Genomic DNA, 25609 nt, shown 5'->3' on the forward strand with positions numbered 1-25609 from the left:
GAGACTCCGAACCTGAACAGATTGACATGCCCATATTCAGTTATAGTCATAGCGCCACCTATTGGCAACAGGAAGTGACATATTTTACGCTGCGACGAACTACTCCTAGAAATTTTATGACATCAATGTCTTTTTTGTGGTCAGTCTAATCTAAAGGCCTGTGCGATGTTCAGTTGTGAAGATCTTGAGTTTTCGTTAAAAGTCTTGTTCATGGCGCCGCGACGAAGTTCGATGTCTCGCCATGCGAATAAAAGATGTTATAACTCAGGCATAAGATGTCCGATCTTCCCCAAACTTCACATGTGTGATAAGAGTCCTGGCCTGAACAGATCTTCAGGCCAATATTCCACCGGGTGTGGCAGAATGGCTCTATAGCGCCACCTATACACTTTCAACGGAGTGCGCCTCGAGCTATGTTTCACGTACATGTACAAAAATTGGTACACACATGTAACACTCCAATACCTACAAAAAAGTCTCTTGGTACGAAATCCGGATCCCAACAGGAAGTCGGTTATTTTGAATTTTCCCTTCAAAATTTCTGTTGTTTTTGCCATTTTCAGGGGTTGTACTTTAACGAACTCCTCCTAGACATTTATTCAGATCAACACCAAACTTGGTCAGTGTAATCTAAAGCCCTTTGCGATAATAAATTGCGAAGGACTTGAGGTTTCGTTAAAGGGCGGGTCCATGGCGGCCTGACAAATTTCGATGTTTCGCCATGAAAAAGGAAGTTGCTGTAACTCAGACATACAATGTCCAATCTGCCCCAAACTTCACATGTTGGATAAGACTCTTAACCTGAATAGATCTACATGCCAATATTCAGTTATAGTCATAGCGCCACCTATTGGCAACAGGAAGTTACATATTTTACACTGCGACAAACTACTCCTTGAAATTTTATGACATCAATGTCTTTTTTGTGGTCAGTCTAATCTAAAGACCTGTGTGATGTTTAGTTGTGAAGATCTTGAGTTTTTGTTAAAAGGTGTGTCCATGGCGCCGTGATGAAGTTCAATGTCTCGCCATGGGAATAAAAGATGTTATAACTCAGGCATAAAATGTCCGATCTTGCCCAAACTTCACTTGTGTGATAAGGGTCCTGGCCTGGACAGATCTGAAGGCCAATATTCCATCGAGTGTGGCAAAATGGCTCAATAGCGCCACCTATACACTTTCAACGGAGTGCGTATACACTTTAAACGGAGTGCGCCTCGAGCTATGTTTCACGTACATGTACAAAAATTGGTACACACATGTAACACTCCAATACCTACAAAAAAGTCTCTTGGTACGAAATCCGGATCCCAACAGGAAGTCAGTTATTTGGAATTTTCTATGCAAAATTAGTGTTGTTTTGGCCATTTTCAGGGGTTGTACTTTAACGAACTCCTCCTAGAGATTTATTCAGATCAACACCAAACTTGGTCAGTGTAATCTAAAGCCCTTTGCGATAATAAATTGCGAAGGACTTGAGGTTTCGTTAAAGGGCGGGTCCATGGCGGCCTGACAAATTTCGATGTTTCGCCATGAAAAAGGAAGTTGCTGTAACTCAGACATACAATGTCCAATCTGCCCCAAACTTCACATGTTGGATAAGACTCTTGACCTGAACAGATCTACATGCCAATATTCAGTTATAGTCATAGCGCCACCTATTGGCAACAGGAAGTTACATATTTTACACTGAGACAAACTACTCCTAGAAATTTTATGACATCAATGTCTTTTTTGTGGTCAGTCTAATCTAAAGACCTGTGTGATGTTTAGTTGTGAAGATCTTGAGTTTTTGTTAAAAGGTGTGTCCATGGCGCCGTGATGAAGTTCAATGTCTCGCCATGGGAATAAAAGATGTTATAACTCAGGCATAAAATGTCCGATCTTGCCCAAACTTCACTTGTGTGATAAGGGTCCTGGCCTGGACAGATCTGAAGGCCAATATTCCATCGAGTGTGGCAAAATGGCTCAATAGCGCCACCTATACACTTTCAACGGAGTGCGTATACACTTTAAACGGAGTGCGCCTTGAGCTATGTTTCACGTACATGTACAAAAATCGGTACACACATGTAACACACCAATATCTACGAAAAAGTATCTTGGTACGAAGTCCGAATCCCAACAGGAAGTCAGTTATTTGGAATTTTCTCTGCAAAATTAGTGTTGTTTTGGCCATTTTCAGGGGTTGTACTTTAACGAACTCCTCCTAGATATTTATTCAGATCAACACCAAACTTGGTCAGTGTAATCTAAAGCCTTTTGCGATCTTAAATTGCGAAGATCTTGAGGTTTCGTTAAAGGGCGTGTCCATGGCGGCCTGACAAATTTCATTGTTTCGCCATGAAATAGGATGTTGTTGTAACTCAGGCATAAAATGTCCAATCCTCCCCAAACCTCACATGTTCGATAAAAGTCCTGCCCTGAACACATCTGAAGGCCAATTTTCCATTATAATGATAGCGCCACCTGCTGGCAACAGGAAGATTTGCACATATATGGAATAAACATTGATATATTCTACTTATATTTATGAGTTTAAACGCATATTTCTCACCTTTCACCTATTAACTAAAGCCACTCGCTGCCGGTGAGCCCGGGTGCGAGGGCCCGTTCATCGCTGCTTGCAGCTTTAATCTTAGATTTGGATTTTATTTGATCCGAAATTAAACATCAGAGCATAATAATAGATTGTTATTTTTCTTTTAACAAATTGTTAAGAAATAAATAATGTAAGCAAATATATGTGAATAAAATAATTCTAAAAGTAACTTAAATCTGCAAGTAATTAACTAAGACTTTACAAATTTAGTAATAATTAAACTAAAATATTTTTTTCTCTTTCATTGAATATTTATTGTGGTTTATTAGCATTAAAACATGCATTTGTATTTTTAAGACTTTGCCGTGAAAAATAATTCTTTACAAAATTAAAATTATATTGAAATAAAATAAAATGTAAAGTACACCAAGCTTAGATAAATAACACAAGGAAAACAGTATGAAAATAACTAATGTACAAGAACAACTCTCTCTCTATCTTTTCTCTTTTGATTTGTGCTTCACTGGCCTGAAACAAATGTGTAAATTTGCATTTCCTAAATATTTGAGGCTTAGCTGCATGAAATGAAAAAGGATGAAAATTTTCTCCTTTTATGTATTACAAAAATGCTCAGAGACTCTACAGACTGATGTGAATGAAATGCTTGAAGTGTCTAAGGATCTGACTGAACAAATGGATGATAATGATGCAGTTTATATCAGATCAGAATGCCATTTTTTAACATGTGGTTTCTTGCAGTTAGAACAAACTCTGAAAGGAAGAATTGAACAATGCAGGTAAGACTTGCACACATTAGCCCCTTTGCTTTAATAAGCATGGAAGTGTTTGAAGTATTACCCATTTCAATTAAAAACTCATCTATTGTTATTTTTCTGCATAATATATCCATGCTCTGTCAAGTTCCAAAAAGGAACCAAAAAAACACAATAATAGCACCGTCAAGTATTATAATAGTAGTCTGCAAATCATCAAACACCATGAGAGTGCGTAAATGATGACAGAATTTTTGATTCTTCCTTTAATTAAAAATATGTGTCTATTCAGGAGCATCTTGAGCAATTTCAAGAATTTGAAAAGTCATTCCAGTCCCTCCAAACACAATTACAGCAGTAGGAAAGCAAGCAAAGGATGGACAGTGAACTCACAGATATATCTCAGGTAATAAAAATGTACATACACATGCATAACTCATTCACATTATTTAATTGAAGAGATGTCCAGTATTAATGGTTTCTATATTTCCATGTCTGCAGTCGGGTCTGATGGAGGTCAGTTCTCTCTCTCCTGATCTGGATCTACTAAACACTCTCAGTTACAGGCTGATCCCCAGTGACCCCGTGACACATGCTCAGGAGAACTGCAGGTGAATGGACACTTATGATCAGATCAGCTGAGAAAGACACTAATATCAGATTAAATATTATTCTCTCCTTCTCTTCTAGTGTTTTCAGGCTTTGCAAAGGAGTTGTCTTTGCACGTCCTGATTTTGCCAAGTTCGATGTGTTCCTAGGTCAACATATTTTGTTGACCCTGGAACAACATTTTACTCCAAAAATATATTCTTAACCATATCCCTACACCTAAACCTAACCTTAACCATGAGTAATCCATAAAATCATAGGAAATGATAGATGAATGACACTGATGTACAAGCACCAAACACTGATTTTAAGCGTAAACTTCACAAAATCTATAAACTGGTTCTTCAAATCTGATTGGTTAATCACAATGTTGTTCCAGGGTCAACAACGATGTTGTCCCAGGAACATGTCTCACTTGGTAAAATCAGGTTCTGCAGTTGTATTTAGGCCATCGGATCCTTTACTCTGTTATCAGTGAAGCTCTACTCTTGTTGCAGAAGGGAGATGTGGAGGACAGGTAATGATTCTCAACTTGTTTTTGTTTGTTTTTCAGTCTCTGTTTTGGATTTAATATGATTTTGTATAGTTGCTTATGACATACAATATGATTCAGAGGTTGGGTAAGTAAGATTTTTAAAAAGAAATCAGTACTTTAATTCAGCAAGGATGCATTAAATTGCTCAAAAGTTAAAGTAAAGACATGTTTTTATGTTTTAATTTGTATTTTCAAATAAAGGTTCTTTTGAGCTTTCTATTCATCAAGAAATCCTGTAAAAGATGTTTCATGATTTCCAAAAAAATACCTGAAGCAGCTCAACAGTTTTCAATGTTGATAACAGTAAGAAATGTTTCTTGAGCACCAAATCAACAAATTAGAAGAATTTCTGAAGGATCATGTGACACTGAAGACTGGAGTAATGATGCTGAAAATTCAGCTTTGCCATCACAGGAATAACTAACAACAGAAAAAAGTTGTTTAAAATTATAATAATATTTCACAATATTACAGTCATTTCTGTATTTTTGATCTAATAAATGCAGCACTTATGAGTATAAGAGACTTAAAAAAAAAAAAAATCTTACTGACCCCAAACTTTTAAACCGTAATGTAATATAGTATTTTATCACTTTTTCATGGAAAAAAAAGGACCTACTTTTTTTAAATATTAAGTGATAGGCCTACCTGGAAGTTTTATATTGAAAATTCAACATGTTTTTACTAACCACTTTGCCTGTGCCCTCAGGAGTGACTTCCTGTTAAAACTGGCTCAGCTGAGAGAGCACTAGCAGGGAGCAGTGCAGAGAGGGACTCAACGGCGCGCTCTAGTGGAAGGGCTCATACAGCACTGGCACCTTTATACACACAATGCAGACACTCCACAAACTCCTCACACTCACACACACAGTCTTGTCATCTGCCGGTCCCACATACTGTAGTATCCTACAGTTGTGCCTCTGGAAGATCTGAAGGTAACAAGATTATTATCACTGTCACACTCTACTGTACATACTCTACTGCTGAAAAGTTTGGAGTTTTTTATTCTCACCAAGGCTGCATTTATTTGATTAAAAATACCTTTAGGCAAATACTGTAAAATATTATTATAATTGAAAATAAATGTTTCTATTTTAATATATTGTATAATGAGATTTAATCATATTGACACATTTGCTTGCAGTTGTTAGTGACAAAAGTGTGTTGTTGTTGTTTTTTGTTTGTTTGTTTCACTATTTCTCCCTCTCTTTTTTGTTTGAACCCTTTATTCTCTCCCTCCTCTCTCTCTTTCTCTCGCTGTCCCTGTAAAGCGAACAGAGCTGTTGTTTCAAAGGTCAGTCTCTGCGTATCTGTCTGTGATGGAGGTAGGCAGGCAGTTGTTCTCAGTGAGTGACCCGCAGACGCAGATTCAGCTGCAGACAGACCTGACAGCCCTGAAGGAGGACTGGGAGCAGGGCCAGTGCATGCTGGGAAAGAGAAAGACTCTCACATCTGACATCATAAAGGTAAGATGGATTGACTGGTTTTAAAATAGGAGCTAACTCTTGTGTTTTATTGTTTAGTTCTATAGACCTTCTGTTGCATTTACAATGTAGACTTATATGGTAATGTCAGTTATTTTTTTAGGTCACATGGGAAACAAATAAAGCTATTTGAGTGTGTATGTGTGACTTTCTTTTCTAAAATAGTTTTCCTATGATCATGGAAACCTAGAAATATTAGAAAATTCTGACTTCTAATCTAAACCTGGGTAAGGAATTGTTTAAAAATCATAGAAATGTCCAGAATTTCTTTTTACAAGAAATATCATATATACTACATATATATATATATATATATATATTACCATCTAGAACTATATTATTGTAAGGGGCAAATTCCTATAATTGTTTATTTTTTTTCCTTATCCGGTTATCATGAACAAATAGGAAAGTATGTTCTAGATGTCAGATATCATTCCTATCTAGTGTACATATCAGCATTTATGAGGGTAAAGTTTATATAATAAAACAGCTACTGCTAAGTGAAATTTGCCCTTGGAATTTTTATGATTTTATATGATTTTATGATTAGTTAAGAAATAGCAGGTTAGATAGGAAATAGCTGTTTATGGTTTGTCAATCTTATGAACACCTTTTTATAGTTGTTCCATAGAACAACTATTATTAACTCTCTGTCCGTGTATGAAAATAACTTCAACGGGAATAATGTCTCCCATTATAGATTACCACTCTAGAATGATACAGGGCAACAATAAATGTTGGATTGTGTTTGTGTGTGAAGAATAAGAAGATATTGTATTATGTTGGTTTTGTGCAGGAATGAGTCCAGCTGAGTTTGACCTACATTCCCTCTGATTCAACAGCTGGACTAATCCAGATCAGACCTTTACACACACTACTACACAACCACAAGCACAATCATTTCAACATCAGTGTTCCTGACCTGAAAAGTCTTCATGCAGGTCTGTCTGTCTGTCTGTCTGTGTGGCTGTCTTTCTTTGTCTGTCACTGTCTATTTGTCTGTTTCTCTCCTCCTCGTTCATGGTTGACTTTGATTTTAGTTTAGATAATATGAAGACACAGAAAACATAGACATTGTGTGTGTGTGTGTTCACGAGTACATGCACCTGACATGTGCTAAAGGGTTTATAGTAAAGCCTGTCTAGGGATTTATAGCTCTCCCTGTCAGTCTCAGCCTTTTTGAATTTGTCTTACAGTACATTGTAAGTCTTTATTTCTCATGCAACACCTTATAAAATGAATGCCAGCGCACTGAAATATTTTGCCATATTCTCTGGATTTATCCTCTGTGTAGTGTCTTATTATAATATGGTTTTACTTGTATTATAATGAATATGTGACGTGTGTGTACTGTATTAACATGTAGATGTGTGTGTGTTGTGATGACCCCACACTAGTGTGTGTTGGTGCATGCATGTGTGTTTTCTCTGCATTATTTTAGATTTTCCTGACTGATGTTTAATTGTGTCAGGTCCATCCCCAAAACATGTTAGAGCATTAAAGAAGCCTCTGTTCATATGTTTTTAAAATAATTTTGCAGAAATGGGAGACCAGGCTAGCTGATCAGGCCCAGTGCCTGGAGGAGGTACGAGCCAGACTGAAGCAGTCGCTCCCAGATCAGCAGGACGAGATGGAAGAGGAACGCCTCCTTGTGAAGGTACACTTAACACCAAGAGGTGAAATGATTTGCTCCACTTCATAAGGAATTACTCACTAAGCATTTTTTTCAATAAAAGAGCAATAAAGGCATAATTTAATAATGTAATAAAAAAAAAAACACTTAAACGGTTGTGGTGTCTAGTAAAGCTAATGGTGAAAGTTACCATTAGCTTGTGCTAAAATCACACATAACAGCTTTTGTTTGTGTTGCATGACACTTTTGATTTCCTTTCCTCCCTGCTATAGGCTTATTCAGCTGTGATCCTCCTCCCTCTCTCTCTCTCTCTCCTGCCCACCCCCTTTGTCCTGTGGGCTTTAATCTCGTTGGGCCAGAGGGTGAAAGAGAGAGACTGCGTGAGTCAGAGCTGGGACGTTTGGCAGTGTTTTCTGTGAGTGTGTGTGACTGTTGTGTGTTATTTTATGCAGGAGGTTCAGGATTGTTTAGAGGACTGGGTCGTCAGTCTTTCGGAGCTCAGCACCATGAAGACGGACGTGTCCCAGTACATCTTCACCGATGACGTCCTCCTCCTGCAGGAGCAAGTGGACCATCTGCACTGCCAGTGGGAAGAGCTCTGCCTCAAAGTAAGACACAAATATCTTTAACTAGCAGACATACCAGAGACTTTTGTATTTTATGCTTACAGGAATCTTGTATCTAAACATTGACAGATCGAATTCATTGAGCTGACTGATAAACCGTAGTTTGTGAGAAGTATAAATATTAAACAGCAAAAGATAATGAATGAATCCGTATTATTTGAATGTAGTTTAAGGTGTATATACTTAGCAGCTTTTTAAAACATAAAGATTTAAAAACACGTGTTTACCTACAGATATCTAAATGAAGACACAACATTTTAGTTGTTTTTTTTAAGTTAATTATAATTACTATTGAGTAAAACCTAACCTAAACTAAAACTCTATGCTTTAAAGAGAACTTATTTATTTATTTGTTTTTATTATATAACTATTTATCTAAATTATTTAATATTAATGCTTTTTTTTCATTAATTGATTTATTAAACATCCTGGATGTCCACAAAGGGATGTTTTGTTATATTTAACTTTTGGAGACCGTTTTGTCTCCAGCTTCTGCTAAGTAAACCTACACAGACGACATGTTCAAAGGAATTCCAACTATTTTAAATACAATGTTAGCACACCATCACTACCCGAGAAACAGATGTGAGGATTTGTTTGTTTGTTTTTTCTTCAGCGCTCATTGATTTAGCTGGAGTCATTGTTCCTGTGAAGTTCTTTGATGTATGTTGTTCTGGTGACCATGTATTGATTTCCTTTCTGTACCTGTGCATCACTGGCATGAGGTCTTGCTGCGGTTTTTAATGAATATGGTGCTGTATCAGTCGGCTGGAGTATCCAGGGGTTATGTTTTGGGGGTCTGGTGGGAGTTTTGGGGTGGGTGGGAGTCTTTGACACTGGAATGAGAGAGCAGATGGTATAGAGTGAAGGACACTGAAAAAGACATACAGAAGTGAATAGAAGCAGGAGTCTTTAGCTCTTTGTTTTGGAAATCACTCCCAGTGTGTGTCTGTCACACGCCGGAGTGTGAGTGTGTGGGGGGTGGAAGTGTTGCCTAGTAACAGTGATGTCCACATGTGGCAGCTTTTGAGTTAGTTTGGTTTTTAAAACTTTTGAGTAACAAAGTTCATGAAGATGTTTTGGCTAGTGATCTTTAAATACATAAATGGAAAGACGTTGTTTTGAATAAAAAATAAAATAATGGACAATTTTAATGATTTTAATTAAGTACATTTGTCCCAGAAATTGTTACAACAATATGCACATATTTTAATTTTTTGTTTGTTTTTTTATAATTCCCTTTATTCTTAGTATTGATTTGTTAGACTTCATTATATTTCCATTGCTGTGATAATTTTTTAAGCTTTTTTTAAATCAGCATAAAGGCAGTACAACAAGACTTCCATAATTCATATTCAAATATTTTTATTATTTTTTTATTTACAAAATTATTTTATTATTGTCAGAATGCAAAAAACATTGTGTTTTTCTTTTGATTTTGGTGACCTGCACATCTTTAGTGGTTTCAGGTCTCAGATTCCCTGTCTCTGTGTGAGCTGCAGCCATGCTGTCATATCTCTTATGTATTTTCTCTCTCTCTCTGTAGGTGTCTCTGCGTAAGCAGGAGATTGCTGACCGGCTGAATGCCTGGATCATTTTTAATGAGAAGAATCGTGAGCTGTGTGAATGGCTGACACAGACGGAAAACAAGGTGGCACACAGCGCTGAGCTGAGCATCGAGGAGATGGTGGAGAAACTCAAGAAGGTGAGACAGAGGTCTTCACAAACGATAGCAAAACAAATGTTTATTCCACATTTGTTTACATTTATGAATTTAGCAGACGCTTTTATCCAATGCAGATTACAGTGCATTCAGGCTATAAAAATTTTTACCAGTATGTGTGTTTCCTGGGAATTGAACCCACAACCTTTTGTGTTGCTAACACAATTTCCATATTTCACCTAATTGTTACAAACAACAAACGTTACTTTCCTTGGCTCTTACACTCAAATGTTCACTCTATTTAGGACTGTATGGAGGAGATCAACCTCTTTAGTGAGAATAAGACCCATCTGAAACAGCTGGGAGAACAACTCATCACTGCTAGCAACAAGACCAAAGAGACAGAAATCAATGACAAGATCAAGGACATCAACGACCGCTGGCAGCATCTGTTTGATCACATTGAGGACAGGTAAGACCTTAGAGTAACCATGAGCATGGTCATGGTCAAATATACTAAACGGTGATGCATAAGTTAATTGAGAACTTTGCTGGATTTTACAAGCATTTGGGTCACGGGATATGAACTGCAAAGTACTTTGTAAGATGCATGGCACAGTGATGTTAATCTGACACTGATCCAATTCATCTCAGCCACATTGAGATGTTTATTTAACAGACAGGAAGTGCAGTTTGTCACATTCAAATGAATCGTAAATATCAGATCCACTGAGTCAGAAACTGCAAGAGAGAGATTTTCACTTTTTCACAGCAATTGCATGGAAGAACCATTTTCAATTCCCCAAAGAACATTTAGGGAACAGTTTTTAAAAGAAACATTATTTTCTTAACAGAAGGGATATTTCAATCATCTAAAGAACCCTTTTCAACTATAAAGAACCTTTTGTTCAGTGGAACGTTCCATGGACTTTGAAAGTTCTTCTTGGAACCATTAAAGTGCCTTTTTTTTATGACTGTAAATTTCACAATTCAAAATATAACTGGAACATTGCAACAGTTGGTGGAATGTCATTTAATGTAATTGTGTTGCTTAAGCAAGCCTCTTCGGAGGTTATAAGACAAAAATCTAGATTCACATTGACAGTAATTAAAATTCTGTAGGTAGCCGAATCTCAAAAACAGTCCTCTTTATTGTGTTAATAGCATGTTTGCTTGTTCTGCTTTGCAAACAGGTGTACAGACAAATTATGTCTTGCTACAGATTTCTATCATAGTTCCCAGCTGAGCAGATTCTTGAGCGTCTATAAGCGATTTGCATGTTAGCTCTGGCTCTGTGCCACTAATGTCAAGGTTTTAGAGCTAACACTAGCTGTGCAGGTGCCTGTAGACACTAAATGTAGCTTTGTGGATCAGTAGGTAACCAGGCACGAGACCTGTCTGTTTGTCGGCTGTCACCTAGAGCTGGAGCTTTACACCTGTCAGTATTGCTTTCCATCAATCACTGATACTCCATGAGCACGAGTTTAACCAAAACGCATGCAGCCAGCTGTTCGCTATCCAATTATAAACACCTTCAGGATGATACAAGATGACCCTGTCAGGGATAATGATCCAACTATTCCTTTAAATTCACTTTGTGTGCATAAAGAAAGTGTTTTAGTGATGGCTTGAGCTTGTGTCGATAATGTTGTTGAAGTCATTTGTTTTTACTGTGTCTGAGGTCAAAGTTCACAAGCATGACTCCAGCATGCCTCAGCCTGTCTCAGCTGGTTGCTCTGTTTTCATTGTCACTGTCAAGTGTTTAGAGATTATTTGTAATTTATATTTGCTTCATCTGAAGAGATATGTTAATATATACTATACAGTACCCATATTTACTAAGTTTGGGGACACTGAGATTTATCATATTACAAAATCAAATAAATACTGTTCTTTTCATCCAAGAATCTTGAAAGAAATATATCACAGTTTCCACACAAAGAAGCAGCACAATCGTATTCAACATTGAAATTAATAAGAAATGTTTCTTGAGCTCCATACTAGATTCTGAAGAATCGTGTCGTTTGACACTGAAGACTCAAGTAATGGCTGCTAAAAATTCAGCTTTGCCATCACAGAAATAAATTGCATTTTAAAGTATATTAAGATAGAAAAAAGGTATTTGTAATAATATTTTACTGTAACTCTTAAATGTAGCCTTGAGTAAGCATAGGTGACTTCTTTCAAAGACATTTAAAATAATCTTACCAACCCTAAATGTTATAATGGCTGTTTATGTGTACATATTTGTGTGTGTCACTCACACAACTTGCAAATGGGAGTGTGTGATTGAGACAAGTCTCTAAGCAGGATTATAGAGGTTGACATAGACACGTCCGACTCTTTTGTCAGCTAAAAGAACAGCAGAGTTCACCCTCACAGCATCTGCACACGTGGGAGCTGATGTCTGCTGGCACAGGCCTTTGTGTCCACTCGCCATCCCATAAGTCTTCTGTCTACACTTATTGTGTCTCTCTGCCAATCAGCATCAAGGCTAGTCCGTCTGCTCTTCTGCTATTTGCTGAGTGATGGCAGCCATTGTATTATTGAACTCTTGGTGTCTTACAAAACCCTGCTCTCTATTGCTGGACAAAGGGCAAACATGGGACAGATGTTATGCTGAAAATACCCCTGCTAAAAACACACAGACACACACCACACACACACGTTTGTTTTTGTGAAAAGTGGGGACATCCCATAGGCGTAATAGTTTTTATACTGTACAAACTGTATATTCTATGGCCCTACACCAGCCCTAACCCTAACCCTAACCCTAACAGGAAACTTTGTGCATTTTTACTTTCTCAAAAAAACTCATTCTGTATGATTTATAAGCATTTTGAAAAATGAGGACATGGGTTATGTCCTCATAAGTCACCCTCTCCTTGTAATACCTGTGTCATACCCATGTCATTATACAGAGTTGTGTCCTGATATGTCACAAAAACAAGAACACACACAAACACACACACACATAAATGATCTTGAAGATTCTCATTCAGGAAAGTTAATTAAAATTCTCTACTCCCTGTTTAAAGGACAATTTTACACTCCTTTGTGAGATGTTGACCAAAGCGCTTGAATGCCAATTTATTTTTATTTTTTTCAGTTCCCACTTGGAAGTTTAGACCCATATAGCTGGAATTGCTTCTATGGCAACAAGTTTGCCATAAGATTATTTTGGGCTGTGACAGCATTGCCTCTTTGTGTATGTGGAGTTTTGTGTGTCTCCTCCTCACAAATAATATTCCACGTTTTAACAATCTTTATCCAACATGAATATCATCATGAATGTATATCAAATACTGACTAACCGTGAAGTGGGACGATTTAATAGAACCCTTCAGAGTACTGAAGTGTGCTCTGAATCTTCCCAACACTCGTGAATTACCCTCTTCTAAAGACTGAAAGCATTTGACAAGCAGCTCTGCTTCTGTGAGGCCCACCAACGTGGTTCCCTGTGGCCCAGAATTCTCAGCTCATTTAGCTGAACTGCTTGAAATTAAGCATGTTGGAGAAGTTTGAATCATAATAAAAGACATAAAACTTTCCACGACATCCCTGTAACCATCTGTAAAATATGCTTGCTCGCACCAAAATGCTGTAGCATCTAATTATGATACAGTCTGTGATATGACAGTATATAAATATTCCTACATTTTTAAAACCACTTGCTGTATTTGTAATGCAGTTCAAGAAAGTGATGGGAAAATGGAGTATCCTCACCAGCTCCACTGTAAATGACGCATCTCATGGCCATTCAGTGAGAGCGAGAGAGAGGAGGGGTTGAGTATGACAGAGGGACAGGAGGGTGGGAGTATACAGCAGCTCACGCTCTGTGAGAAGAGCGTGTGTGAGATCAGCCACAGCCATTAAGACAGACATGTTGATGCTAACACGGGAGAGCCATGGAGCCTCACCAGTCTGCGAGTGAGTGTTTGCTAATTGCACACACATACGCGTGCACACACACACAGGGTTTTCATATAAGCGTATATGAGTGTTCATGTGAATTTGTGTGGGGGGGGGGGGGCAGTGTTTTTGAAAGTTTGTGTGTGTTCAGTGGTTAACACTAGCTTCAGTGCTGGACTGACCAGATTCTGCTTTGCATGGAAAACACACTTGTTTTTAGGGAGGACATGCATGCTGGTGATGTGCAAATGGTGCATGTTCTCAATTCTAAACAGATATGCACCAAAAACAGGCTGCAAAGATGCATGCATCATGCATAAATAATGTTTTATTTATGAAGTATATCTTTCTAAATCTTGTCATCTTTTAAGACTTTTATGTTTAAATTAATGTGACACAGAGGACATCTTGTTACATTGCCTTATTTCATTGCACCAAAATATTTTGAGTGACTGCATGCATTTGCTATTCTATTAAAGTGTGTTTTCTCTTCATTTTGTTTGTGATTGTGCAAATAGCACTTGTGTTTGTCACAGTAAGCATAAACCCTCGAGTGATTCAATGCATTGCTGTCACCTGCAGGTGAGTTGTTGTGTGATGTCACTTCTTCCACATCAGCACTCTGATTTGTTTTGGTCAGACCTCCATTGGAAATGTCACATGACTATGAAGGAATGCCCCCATCCTCTTAGTCACATGACGTCACTCTTAGAGTGGCGTGAAAGCTGTCTACATGATAGTCCTAACACTCAGTGTTCTTGTATGGGTTGAATAGAGTGCGACAGACGGACCTGGCATGGGTCATTGCACACTCAGACCTAATAAAAAGCCTTTTGTCCTGTATTGTCTTTGTAAACGTCAGCTGGCTGTTTGCTGTATAGGAATGACACTAGGTCAAGGAATGTTTGCTTTTTATGTGAACTGGTCCTCCTATTCCACACAGAAGAAAACTCATAACAAAAAAGAATTAATTTCTATATCCATATCTTCTAGGTTCCTGAAATAAAAATCCCATTTATTGTCTCCATAGGGAAATCGTTTTTTAGCGATAACCTATTAACCTCTAAAGACGTGTTGGTAAAACCGTGTTTCATATCAACAATTTCCAACTTATTTTTCTAAAAAATCATTTTTAACTGCAGAAATTGCTTTAGCAAATACTTTTTCCACTATGGGAAAATAAATGGGAATAAGGACACTAAAAAAGTTGAAAGACAGTTTGCACTCTATAGGAAAGCAAATGTCCAACCAATCAAAACTCTTAACTACTGTGAAGTGATACAAACTATTTGATATACAAAGGTTGTTAAAATAGTTTATTTCACTCTGTTTAGAATATGATAGTTTTTAAGTAATGTAATAATTTTTTTTTTTTGAATGAATGACTGAAAATTCTAAGACTGGGTCTAGAATAGGTAAAAATAAAATAAGATATCATTCTGTTTTAAAAAGTTGTCTTTTTTTTGTTATGAAAGCCAAATGTGACTTTGTGCAACTTGGGTTTGAGTCCTTATGGTCCTTTGCCAAGCTTGTTCCTCTCTCTTATTGCCTCCTGTCTCCTCTTACACTGTTCTATTGAATGCCAGCAAAAAAATAAAGAAATTGACAGACTGACTGATTGTATTTCAGGGTGAGGAAGCTGAAGGAGACGCTCGGGACAGTGCAGCAGCTGGATAAGAACATGATTAATCTCCGTACCTGGCTTTCCGGCGTCGAGGGTGAGCTGGCCAAACCCATCATCTACAGCATCTGCCACAGTGATGAGATACACCGCAAACTAGCAGAGCATCAGGTAATCTGTGCATTTAATAACAAAACCACAGTAACTATACCTAACATGCTTCAAGTACTTATTTTATGCCTTCAAAAAGCACAATGTGTTATGCAGAAGATTTATCTAAGCACCAGTACTTTATGCAGAGAGTATAGGTAAACAGGGCCACTAAAGCCTAGTAATGTTTACATGTTTAAGTGTATATTCCTCCTTTGTTGTATTATTTTGATGTCTTGGCGATGTCATCTTTCTTAGACGAGTTTTTTGGTATATGTTAGTCTTCTGTCCATTTGCACCAAGAATGCTCAAACTCTTTAAGGCAGGATGGATTTTGAAATTGCATCCAACAATATTGCTCTTCTGTATTGTTATTGTTATAATTGTGGTGTGAACTTTCCCATTCTCATAGAATTAAAACGATTATTAGAACTTTATAGTTATTGTCCTTGTTGTGAATGGGCCTTTAGAGTGTGATTTTGTTGGTCTCCACTAGGACTTGCAGAGAGACATCGAACAGCACACAGATGGTGTGGCATCTGTTCTGACGCTGTGTGATGTTTTGCTGCATGATGCGGACGCTTGTAGCAGCGATGGAGAGGACGACTCCATTCAGCAGACCACTTTCAGCCTGGACCGCCGCTGGAGGAACATATGTGCCATGTCTATGGAGAGGAGAATGAGGTCAATACAAACACCCAAATCAGCATGTTTGGCTGCATCAATGTTACTAATTAGTTTTTTTTCTCTGACCAATGTATTCTATACTGTCCCCTGCAGGATTGAGGAGACATGGCGTCTGTGGTGCAAGATCCTGGAAGACTATTCACGCTTTGAAGAGTGGCTGAGCATGGCAGAATGTACAGCAGTCAACCCTGCCACCAAAGATGTACCTTACACCTGTGCTAAAGAGGAACTCAAAAAGTTTGAGGTTTAGATCTTTTTAAGGATTTTTTCACAAATAGTAGCTCTTTCATTATCTCAGTAATAGCATAAAAGAACCATTTTTGGTTCCTCGAAGAACCTTTCAGTGAACCATTCTTAAAATAACTTTTTTTTTTCTTAGTGAAACAAAAATAACATTTTAATATTCAACTATAAAACTTTTCAACTATACAGAACCTTTAATGCAATATAAATGTTCTGTAGATGTTTATGATTCTTAATTGAACCACAGATGCCAGAGTGACTTTTACATTTGGAAGACACTTTTATCCAAAGCTGCATTCAGGCTATACATTTTTTTTTACCATGTGTGTTCCCTGGGAATCGAACCCACAACCTTTTGCGCTGCTAACACAATGCTCTACTTTTTTTAAACTTGCACACACGCAGGCGTTCCAACGCCAGGTTCAAGAGCGCCAGACACAGCTGGAACTGGTGAACAAACAATACCGACGTCTGGCACGAGAGAACCGGACAGATGGTGCCAGTAAGCTAAAGCTGATGGTGAATGAGGGAAACCAACGCTGGGATACGCTACAGAAGAGAGTGGCCGCTGTTCTCCGCAGGTTAAAGGTCAGACTTGGTTCATACTATTGTTCAAAATTCAGTAATATATATATATATATATATATATATATATATATATATATATATATATATATATATATATATATATATATATATATCAAAGTTTTGAACAGTACTTTTTAATATATATATATATATATATATATATATATATATATATATATATATATATATATATATATATACATTTTTCAAATACTGACTGGTTTGGAAATGGTACCTAATAAACCTAAAAACCTGTGAGAATGTTCAAATGAATTGCATATCTGACCTTCAGTTCATCGTTTCCATGATAACAAAGTATACTTTTAGGGGCAAAACTCAACTGTAAATGCTTTTCCTCTGTGCAGCACTTCACATCCCAGCGTGAAGACTTTGAAGGAACAAGGGAGGGGATTCTGGTCTGGCTGACTGAAATGGACCTTCAGCTCACCAATGTGGAGCATTTTTCAGAAAGTGATATCCATGAAAAGATGCGTCAACTAAACGTCAGTACACTGATTTTATGTATTAAAAAATTATGTTATTACTATTAAAGGGTTAGACCGTTAAATGAGTCTGGTCACACAGTGAAAAATAATTTATTATTTGATTCCTGCAGGCATTTCAGCAGGAGATCACTCTTAACACCAATAAGATTGATGCTCTGATCGTATTTGGAGAGAACCTGATCCAGAAGAGTGCTCCACTGGATGCTGTACTCATCGAAGATGAACTAGAGGAGCTGCACTCTTACTGCCAGGAAGTGTTTGGCAGAGTCGCCCGATTCCACCACCGTCTTATCAGCAGACGCCCGGTCAGTTTGAAAAGACTCATCTCACAAACTCTGAACAATACACTCTTGATTGATTACTAACTTTTACCCTTCCCACTCTTTTCTTTTCATAGGTGCTTGAGGAGGACCGAGAGTTCTCAGACAGAGACACAGATCCAGAGGACTCGGCTGATTTCAGTGGGGTGTGGGAGAGAGAAAGAGAGGAGGAAGAGGAGGCTGCTCTGAGCTCTAATGTTCCTCTGACAGTACGTCAGGCCGTATCCCAGCTGTTACACCCTGCTCTGGAGCGCTCCGGGCGTGAGACGCCTGTCAGTGTGGATTCAATCCCACTGGAGTGGGACCACACAGTTGATGTGGGAGGATCTTCATCTCCAGAGGATGATGAGGAGTTGATGTTCTACAGTGCCCTATCAGGTATCTCTTCACAGACTGGTCTATACTGCTCTATTAGAGTATATCTAGATCTGTCTGTCTGTTGTAAGGCCACTGTGTTCATGTTTCTAGATCGCTCTGTTTGCTATATGTTGCACAATTATTCTTTGTCTCTTACATGACGCTGTGTAAGAGTGCCTATATCTGTCTGTTTCTTCTTCACTGGTTTGTTAGCATGTCTGTATCATTGTCTGTTATGTACTGCTCTGTTCGAGTTAATCACTCTCTGTAATATGCTGCTCTGTTACAATCTATGTAGATCTCTTTATCTGTCATCTGCTGCACTTTTAGGTAAATGTAGATCTATTAGTCTTTATAGATGCACTACTAATCTGTAATAGTGTATCTAGATCTCTCTATCTATTATATGAGTCATTCTACAATTTAGGGTGCATTTCATGTCCTTTAATAATTTTTTTTCCAAATATTTTTAAGAAAATGTAAATATTTTATTGCTTAAAATTGCCTCAATGTCCCTTAAATTATGTTTTTTGCAATGTCTGTTATTGTGCGATTGGGCTTTGAGTTCAAAATAATGAATAAAAAAATAAGGTACAATGTATCTATATTAAATATCTTTCTAACATCTAAATTATTCAGCAAAAAAAAAAAAAAAAGTTTTTTACATTTTGGATTTCATTTTCTTTGAATTAAGAAAATATTTTTCTACTTAGGTTTTGTTAGCTTTTGCCTCCATCGACTTGCTAGTAAATTTAACAAACAATTCAAAGAAATTGCAAATAACACATTGGATTAACTATGGCATTTTGAAGTATAGAAAAACTTAAATAGTGTTTTTTTTTCTGTATAACTAATAATATTTATTTACAACTTTTGTTTAATTTGCAGTTTTTTACATTGTTTTATTAAAATGGTGTAATAATAATTAAGCTTCCCAACTAGTTATATATAAAGAAATATATAAAGAAACCAATAGTCGTTTTGTTAATAAAGCATATTGGGTAGTACTTTATAATAAGGTTCCATTTGTTTACTCTATTTAATGCATTAACAAACAATGAGCAATATATTTGTTACAGTATTTTTTAATTTTTGTTGACATTAGTTAATACAAATACAGCAGTTCATTGTTAGTCCATGTTAGCTCAGGTCCATTAAGTAACAATAATAGATATAACTTGATTTTAATAATAAATGAAGATCTTGTTGCTGTGAAATGTACCACTAATTATACAATGATCCATATATCTTACTGTTGTCTGCCGCTTTTTATACTGTATATTGACATCTATCTATTTGACACTCTAGTTTATCTAGATCTCTCTGTCTGATATTTGACTCTTCATTAGTCTAGATGTCTGTTATCTGTCTGTTATAGTGTCTCTAGATCTCTGTCTGTCTGCTGCTCTTCTGTTGCAGATGTAGAAGTCACTGAGAGCTCTCAGTTATTTTTTAAAGCTACATCTAAAGCTCTGAAGGCTGTGTCCGGTAGGCATCAGCCTGCTGCATGCTGTCAGTGCTCTCACTGCACATTACATGGGTGCTTTAGCATATGTGACATGTTTCCTTCCTTAATCTGGAAATATAATAGACAGTTTTTGCTTTGTGCTCACTGCCTGGCTGGATAACAACTTTGTCTCTCTAGCAGCTGCCCATGTTCTTGAAATCCCATGATGCTTGTTTTTATGTTTGCCAAAAACCTTCCTCTGCATGTGTTGCAGTACAGATGTTTTTCATAATGCATGTCAGTTTTGCCACCATATGCATCTTTATTCTATTTTTGTTTCTGTAGCATGCTGTGATGACTTTTTGCATGCTTGTTTTGATTGGTATTAGAAGTTAAAACATCTTGCTCTGTCTCTCGCATAGGAGGAAGGTCAGTGGTGGAGACATGGCACTCTCCTGATGCCCCAGACAGGCAGCGAGCGAACAGAGAGATTATAAGCAGTCTCACATCCTCACCCTTTGACAACAGTGCTCAGTATCACCCACAGGCCTATGTGAGTCCTCACACATGCATCACACTCACTAAACACACTTTAACCTTGGCACACACATATAAATACATTTTGTGTACCATTTCCTCTCTCTCATCCTTCAGGATAAACTCATGTTTGAGTGTGCTGGCAGTATAGACAGTATAAAGCGAGTGAAACTGATTCTGAGCGAGGAAGAACAACTGGATGATCAGGGTTTGACAGTCCTCTCCGTCGCAGAAAAGACGGGTACTGCTATATTATGTACACAGACTTTTACAGACATGTTCATACATCAGTTGAGTTTCAGTGACATCTGACCTTTGCCCTTCGGATCTGTGGCCTCAGGTGTGATTGAGCGATGGGAGCTCCTGGAAGTACAGTCGTGCAGCGTGCCGCAGGATCTTCAGCAGTGGCACAAACTCAACTCTGACCTCTCTGATGTCATGGCATGGCTGAACGCTGTGATGCCTGAGCTAGACAAACTTCAAACTGTACAGCCAAAAATCACCATCAGAGACATGGAGAGCAGTATCCACAAACTAAAGGTACTGAGAGAGAGATTTAGAGAGTGATAGAATCAGACAAACAGAAACTAATAAGTAATAAAACAGTAAGCCACTTGAGAGAGTGCATGTATGTAATATATACACTTTTATTCTTGGACAAGAATCCTGAAAAAAATGTATTGTTGTTTCCACAGAAAATATTAAGCAGCACAACTGTTTTCAACATTCATAATAGTAATAAATGATTCTTGAGCAGCAAATTAGCATTAGATTTCTGAAGGCTCATGTAACAGTAATGATGCTGAGCATTCAGTTTTGCCATCATAGGAATAATTACATTATAAAATATATTAAAATAATTTTTTTATTGTAATATTTTTTCACAATATTATTTTTACTGCATTATTAGTCAAATAAATGCAGCTTTGCTGAGTTTAAGAGAATTCTTTCAAAAACATTAACACATTTTACAGTATATTATTTATGCATATACTGTATAGATTAATTGTGCCATTTTGTTCTTTCATAAGGACACGCAGAGGACTTTTAACGGCTACAAATCAGTGATGATTGGTGTTAATCTCAGTGGGCGGGGCTTCCAGCACGGCGACAGCACTGAACTACAAGAACTGCGTGAGAATCTGCAGTCAGCCAATCAGAAATGGGCTCAGGCCTGTGTGGCCCTGGACAGCTGGGAACACCGACTGCATCAAGCACTCATGGAGTGTCAGGTGAGGAAAAACATGCATGAAAAGTGACACTGAAAACAGAGTTCAGATAACAGCAAAATACCATGAGTGTTGTTTTGTTTCGTTGTGCAACTGCAACACAACATGTGTTTAGTAAGCACATGTCAGGGCACTCACACCTTTGCACTTGTTACTTTTTTTTTTAAATGCTGGGTTCATGTTGTTCTTGAAGCCAGTAACTTCCTGTAGGGATTTTGTAAAGGTCCTGATATAGTGAAGCCTAAACCAAACACACAAGCACCATTTAATGAACAGAGACTCATCTGTGTATTCCGTTTTCATTTTTCACAGGAGTTTCATGAGACTCTTCACTCTCTGCTGCTGTGGTTAGCCAAAGCAGAGAGCCAGCGCTACATGGTCAACATCCATGACCGAAACACAGACCTCAACATCCTGCAAGAGCATCAACACTCACTTAAGGTATAACAGTGTGTCAACCACATCTAAACATGTCCCCACAAAAATAATGATATTTGATCAATAAATTATTAAATATGGGACAAAATTTCTAAATTCATAACTTTATTATATGGGTTAAATTTATGTATTTTTTTAACTGTTAAGTTAAAGTAGTTTTTTTGTGCATAATAGGCTGTTCAGCAGGACTTACAATCTCGTGAGAGAGAGGTGTTCTGCCTGCAGGAGATCTCCTCACAGATCCTGCTACAGGACCACGGAGAAGACACCCTGGAGGCCAAAGAGAAGGTTCACGTCATCAGCAACAAGTTACGACTGCTGATCAGACAAATCGCGCACGACCTGGACACACTGCAAAGCAGATTGGTAAGTTTGATTCAGTCTCACATACACAAGCGAAAACTTTCTCTGCAGGGTAGGCTGGTTTCACCTTCGGTTGTGCTCTGTCACAGGACTCTTCAGGTCCGAATGTGGGCAGGACAGCACCAACACAACACCAGGTACAGAAGCACTCTCTCCATTAACACCCTGTTCAGACTGGAAATGACAAGGATCTGACTTTCTGGTGAAATAAACTGGTGCTATTTACAGTCTACGTTTACTACTGTAATTGTAATTTTCTTATTATTGATATAGGACAGTTTTATTGTAAATTGAATGCAGCCGTAGGTCATTGTAATTTTGTCTTCTAACAATGCTCTTGGGGAGTTTGGTTTTGAAAGTGACAGTAAATGAGTTTACTGGTCTGTTTTTATCATGGTTACAAGATGGTAAAAAACACTGAGTTATTTTTGGTCACACTTTATTTTAAGGTCCAATTCTCACAATTAACTAACCATTAACCATGATTTCTGCCTCAATTAACTTCTAATTTGCTGCTTATTAATAGTTTATAAGGTAGTTGTTAAGTTTAGGGTATTGGGTAGGATTATGGATGCCATGCATTATACGTACTGTATAAGCATTAATAAACAGCCAATATGTTAATAATAGGCATGCTAATAAGCAACTAGTTATTAGTAAGAATTGGACCCTTTACTAAAGTGTTACCTTATTTTTCTTCTCTCTAGGAAGCCGCAGGAGTTCACGCTGTTACGCAGGGGAGTGTCAGGTACACGCTGATCTATATGTATATATGTTCTAATGCTTAAACAGTTATTTTGCTTAATGTTTTTGTGTGCAAACCACTTCAGGCTTCACTGATGAATAAAAAGTTGTAACAATACAAAAGCCTTAACTATCACTTTTGATCAGACGCATCCCTGTTGAATAAATGTTTATTTAAAAAAAAAAAAGACAAAACCCAAACTCTTGAGCAGTAGTGTAAAAAATCTACACTTTCTGTCTTTACTGCAGGGCTGGCAAGTCTAATTCGTCCCCAGCGAGACTGTTCCTATATCGTGTCCTACGAGCAGCTTTCCCCCTCCACATCCTCTTCCTTCTGCTGCTGGTTGTGGCGTGTCTGGTGCCTCTCTCAGAAGATGACTACAGCTGCACTCTCTCCAACAACTTTGCCCGATCCTTTTACCCCATGCTCCTCTATATCAACGGACCTCCACCCACATGAAAAGGAACACACGTACCCTTCACTAACACATGGCTACAGCTGAATCAGTAGAGGAAATGGGATGTAGTCCAAGCCTCCTGGTTAACTCTCCTGTAGCCGATCCTGTAGCTGTTTAATCTGACTGAAAGCCCTTGGGTTTGAGATTTCTAAAGATTTTCCTGCAACAATCAAATCTTGTTTCTGGATCTGAAGTCTGTTACAGAGGTTCGAACCTTATCTTCAGAAACAACAGAATGGCAAGGGTTCCTCATCAAAGGTGCACTAGTTTTCTAACTGTATAGTATGTAGCAGCACATCCACTGAAACGTTGAAATACTCCACACAAATGTATTTATTTTTTAAATATGAACATAACTGAATCTATAGCTCACTCTTAGGCTTTGAGTGAGCCTGTATTTCTTTACTTGAAGCCCTGTTTATACAGTATGTCTGAGTGATGGGGCTTGCTTAAATATCAATGTTCACACAGTCTTATTTCTAGCTGTCAAACTAAAATGACTTGCAATGATGAATATATTTTAATTGTAGCTCTCTTAGCTGCCATTTCTTGGTCAAAGCCATGGAGGAGAGACAGAGAGGCATCAGGGTGTGTGCAAATGGAAGTGTTTTGTTTAATTTATTGAGTGTTGTTTTTGTGTGTGTAAATATTGTTAAACTACTGAAATGATTTAATTATGATTGGTAAATGAACTCAGTGGAGATATAAATTATATCTGATTATGTTTTATAGATTATAGCTAGATTTTTTCTGGCAGGAAAGTCTATTGTCCAGTTGCATTTTTTTGCTGAATGGTTAAGGCGTCCCATAGAAACACATTTCAAAATTGTCCACAAGATTGTATGTGGCTTTTTTTTTTTTTACCTAGTGAAAGTCAGTTGTGATGTTGATATTTTAAGAAGCCATTATTCACTCTTTCACTCATTCTAACTGCCAAGTGTCAAAGCGTTTTATAATTCATTACAGTTACTAAAAGAGTGCTGGTCATCCTGTTTTGTTTTGTTTTTTCACAATTTGAATTAAATTGTAATAGTATGGATTACATTATGGGTTAACTAAAATAGACTATGAAATAAATATCTGTTAATAACTTTAAAAAACATTCACTTTATTATGAATTTATTTTGCAACAAACCTTGCTCTGTCAGTGTCAAACAATGGTTGAAGAGAATATAAAGTTAGATATGTTTTGTTTTGAAGTCAATTTTACTAAAGAAAAAAACATGTACAAATATGCAAGCATTCACTCCTTTAATTCCCACATATTTATTTTGCAACTGTATACAATAAAAATGAATTTAGTTTTGCTACTGAAGTGTGCAATTTATTTTCAGTTACCTCAGTTTAATTACCGTATTTTTCGGACTATAAGTTGCACCTGAGTATAAGTCGCATCAGTCCAAAAATTAGTCATGATGAGTAAAAAAACATATAAGTCACACTGGACTATAAGTCGCATTTATTTAGAACCGAGAACCAATAAAAAAAAAAAAAAAAAAACGAGAATCAAGAGAAAACATTACCCTCTCCAGCCATGAGAGGGCGCTCTATGCTGCTCAGTGGTAGACTACAGGAGCACATTTGAGTATCATAGAGCGCCCTCTCATGGCTGGAGAGGGTAATGTTCTCTATTGGTTCATTTCTCTTGGTTCATGTCAAATTAATTTTGATAAATAAGTCTCACCTGACTATAAGTTGCAGGACCAGCCAAACTATGAAAAAAAAGTGTGACTTATAGTCCGGATAATATGGTAGATAACTAGTAGTAGGTTAATTCCACAAAAACTGTAAACACAGTAGAGCGATTAAAAAGCTAATCTGAGCATAACAGCTTGAGTCTAAGACTGTTTGTCCAAACAATGGAAGATGAGGGAGTGTTTGGGGAAATTATTTGAAAATGACTTTCATGCTGTGTTCCAAACAAGATAACCCCACCTCTGAAGGGCACTTCAGAAAGAAGAATTTCAAAGGGTACAACTGACACTGTGCTCCCAATATTTTTTTGCACAGTTTTAATTATGTGACTACGACGCCTGCTTAATTTGCTCGGCAAGATGACGCAGAAGTGCACACCCTTCCTAGCACTCACTCACTCAGGTAATCCCTTCAAAGGGATAAGAACATTGGGACTAGCACACAGAAGG

The 25609-nt window shown here is 37.4% G+C and overlaps 1 protein-coding gene across 4 annotated transcripts; it reads left to right on the forward strand.

Annotated features, from left to right (window-relative positions):
- The first annotated feature begins 5258 nt into the window (after window positions 1–5258).
- LOC128026001 (nesprin-2-like) lies at window positions 5259–24775 on the forward strand. 4 transcript variants are annotated; one of them, XM_052612664.1, is made up of 23 exons: window positions 5260–5394; window positions 5731–5925; window positions 7484–7600; window positions 8029–8184; window positions 9749–9907; window positions 10171–10337; window positions 15407–15569; window positions 16045–16232; window positions 16329–16479; window positions 16884–17066; window positions 17432–17569; window positions 17683–17877; window positions 17970–18270; window positions 19669–19737; window positions 20119–20249; window positions 20351–20474; window positions 20574–20773; window positions 21265–21465; window positions 21775–21903; window positions 22075–22266; window positions 22353–22400; window positions 22971–23011; window positions 23257–24775. In XM_052612664.1, the coding sequence occupies exons 2-23, from the start codon at window positions 5779–5781 to the stop codon at window positions 23465–23467; spliced, it is 3411 nt and encodes a 1136-aa protein (XP_052468624.1). In that variant the 5' UTR covers window positions 5260–5394; window positions 5731–5778; the 3' UTR covers window positions 23468–24775. The 4 variants fall into 4 exon arrangements, with proteins under 4 accessions (XP_052468625.1, XP_052468624.1, XP_052468626.1 ...); XM_052612667.1 differs by lacking the exon at window positions 5260–5394 and adding an exon at window positions 6740–6884 and having other exon boundaries at window positions 5778–5925; XM_052612665.1 differs by lacking the exon at window positions 22353–22400 and having other exon boundaries at window positions 5259–5394.
- Window positions 24776–25609: the final 834 nt, after the last annotated feature.

Source organism: Carassius gibelio, chromosome A13 (assembly GCF_023724105.1).
Source record: "Carassius gibelio isolate Cgi1373 ecotype wild population from Czech Republic chromosome A13, carGib1.2-hapl.c, whole genome shotgun sequence".
NCBI lineage: Eukaryota > Metazoa > Chordata > Actinopteri > Cypriniformes > Cyprinidae > Carassius > Carassius gibelio.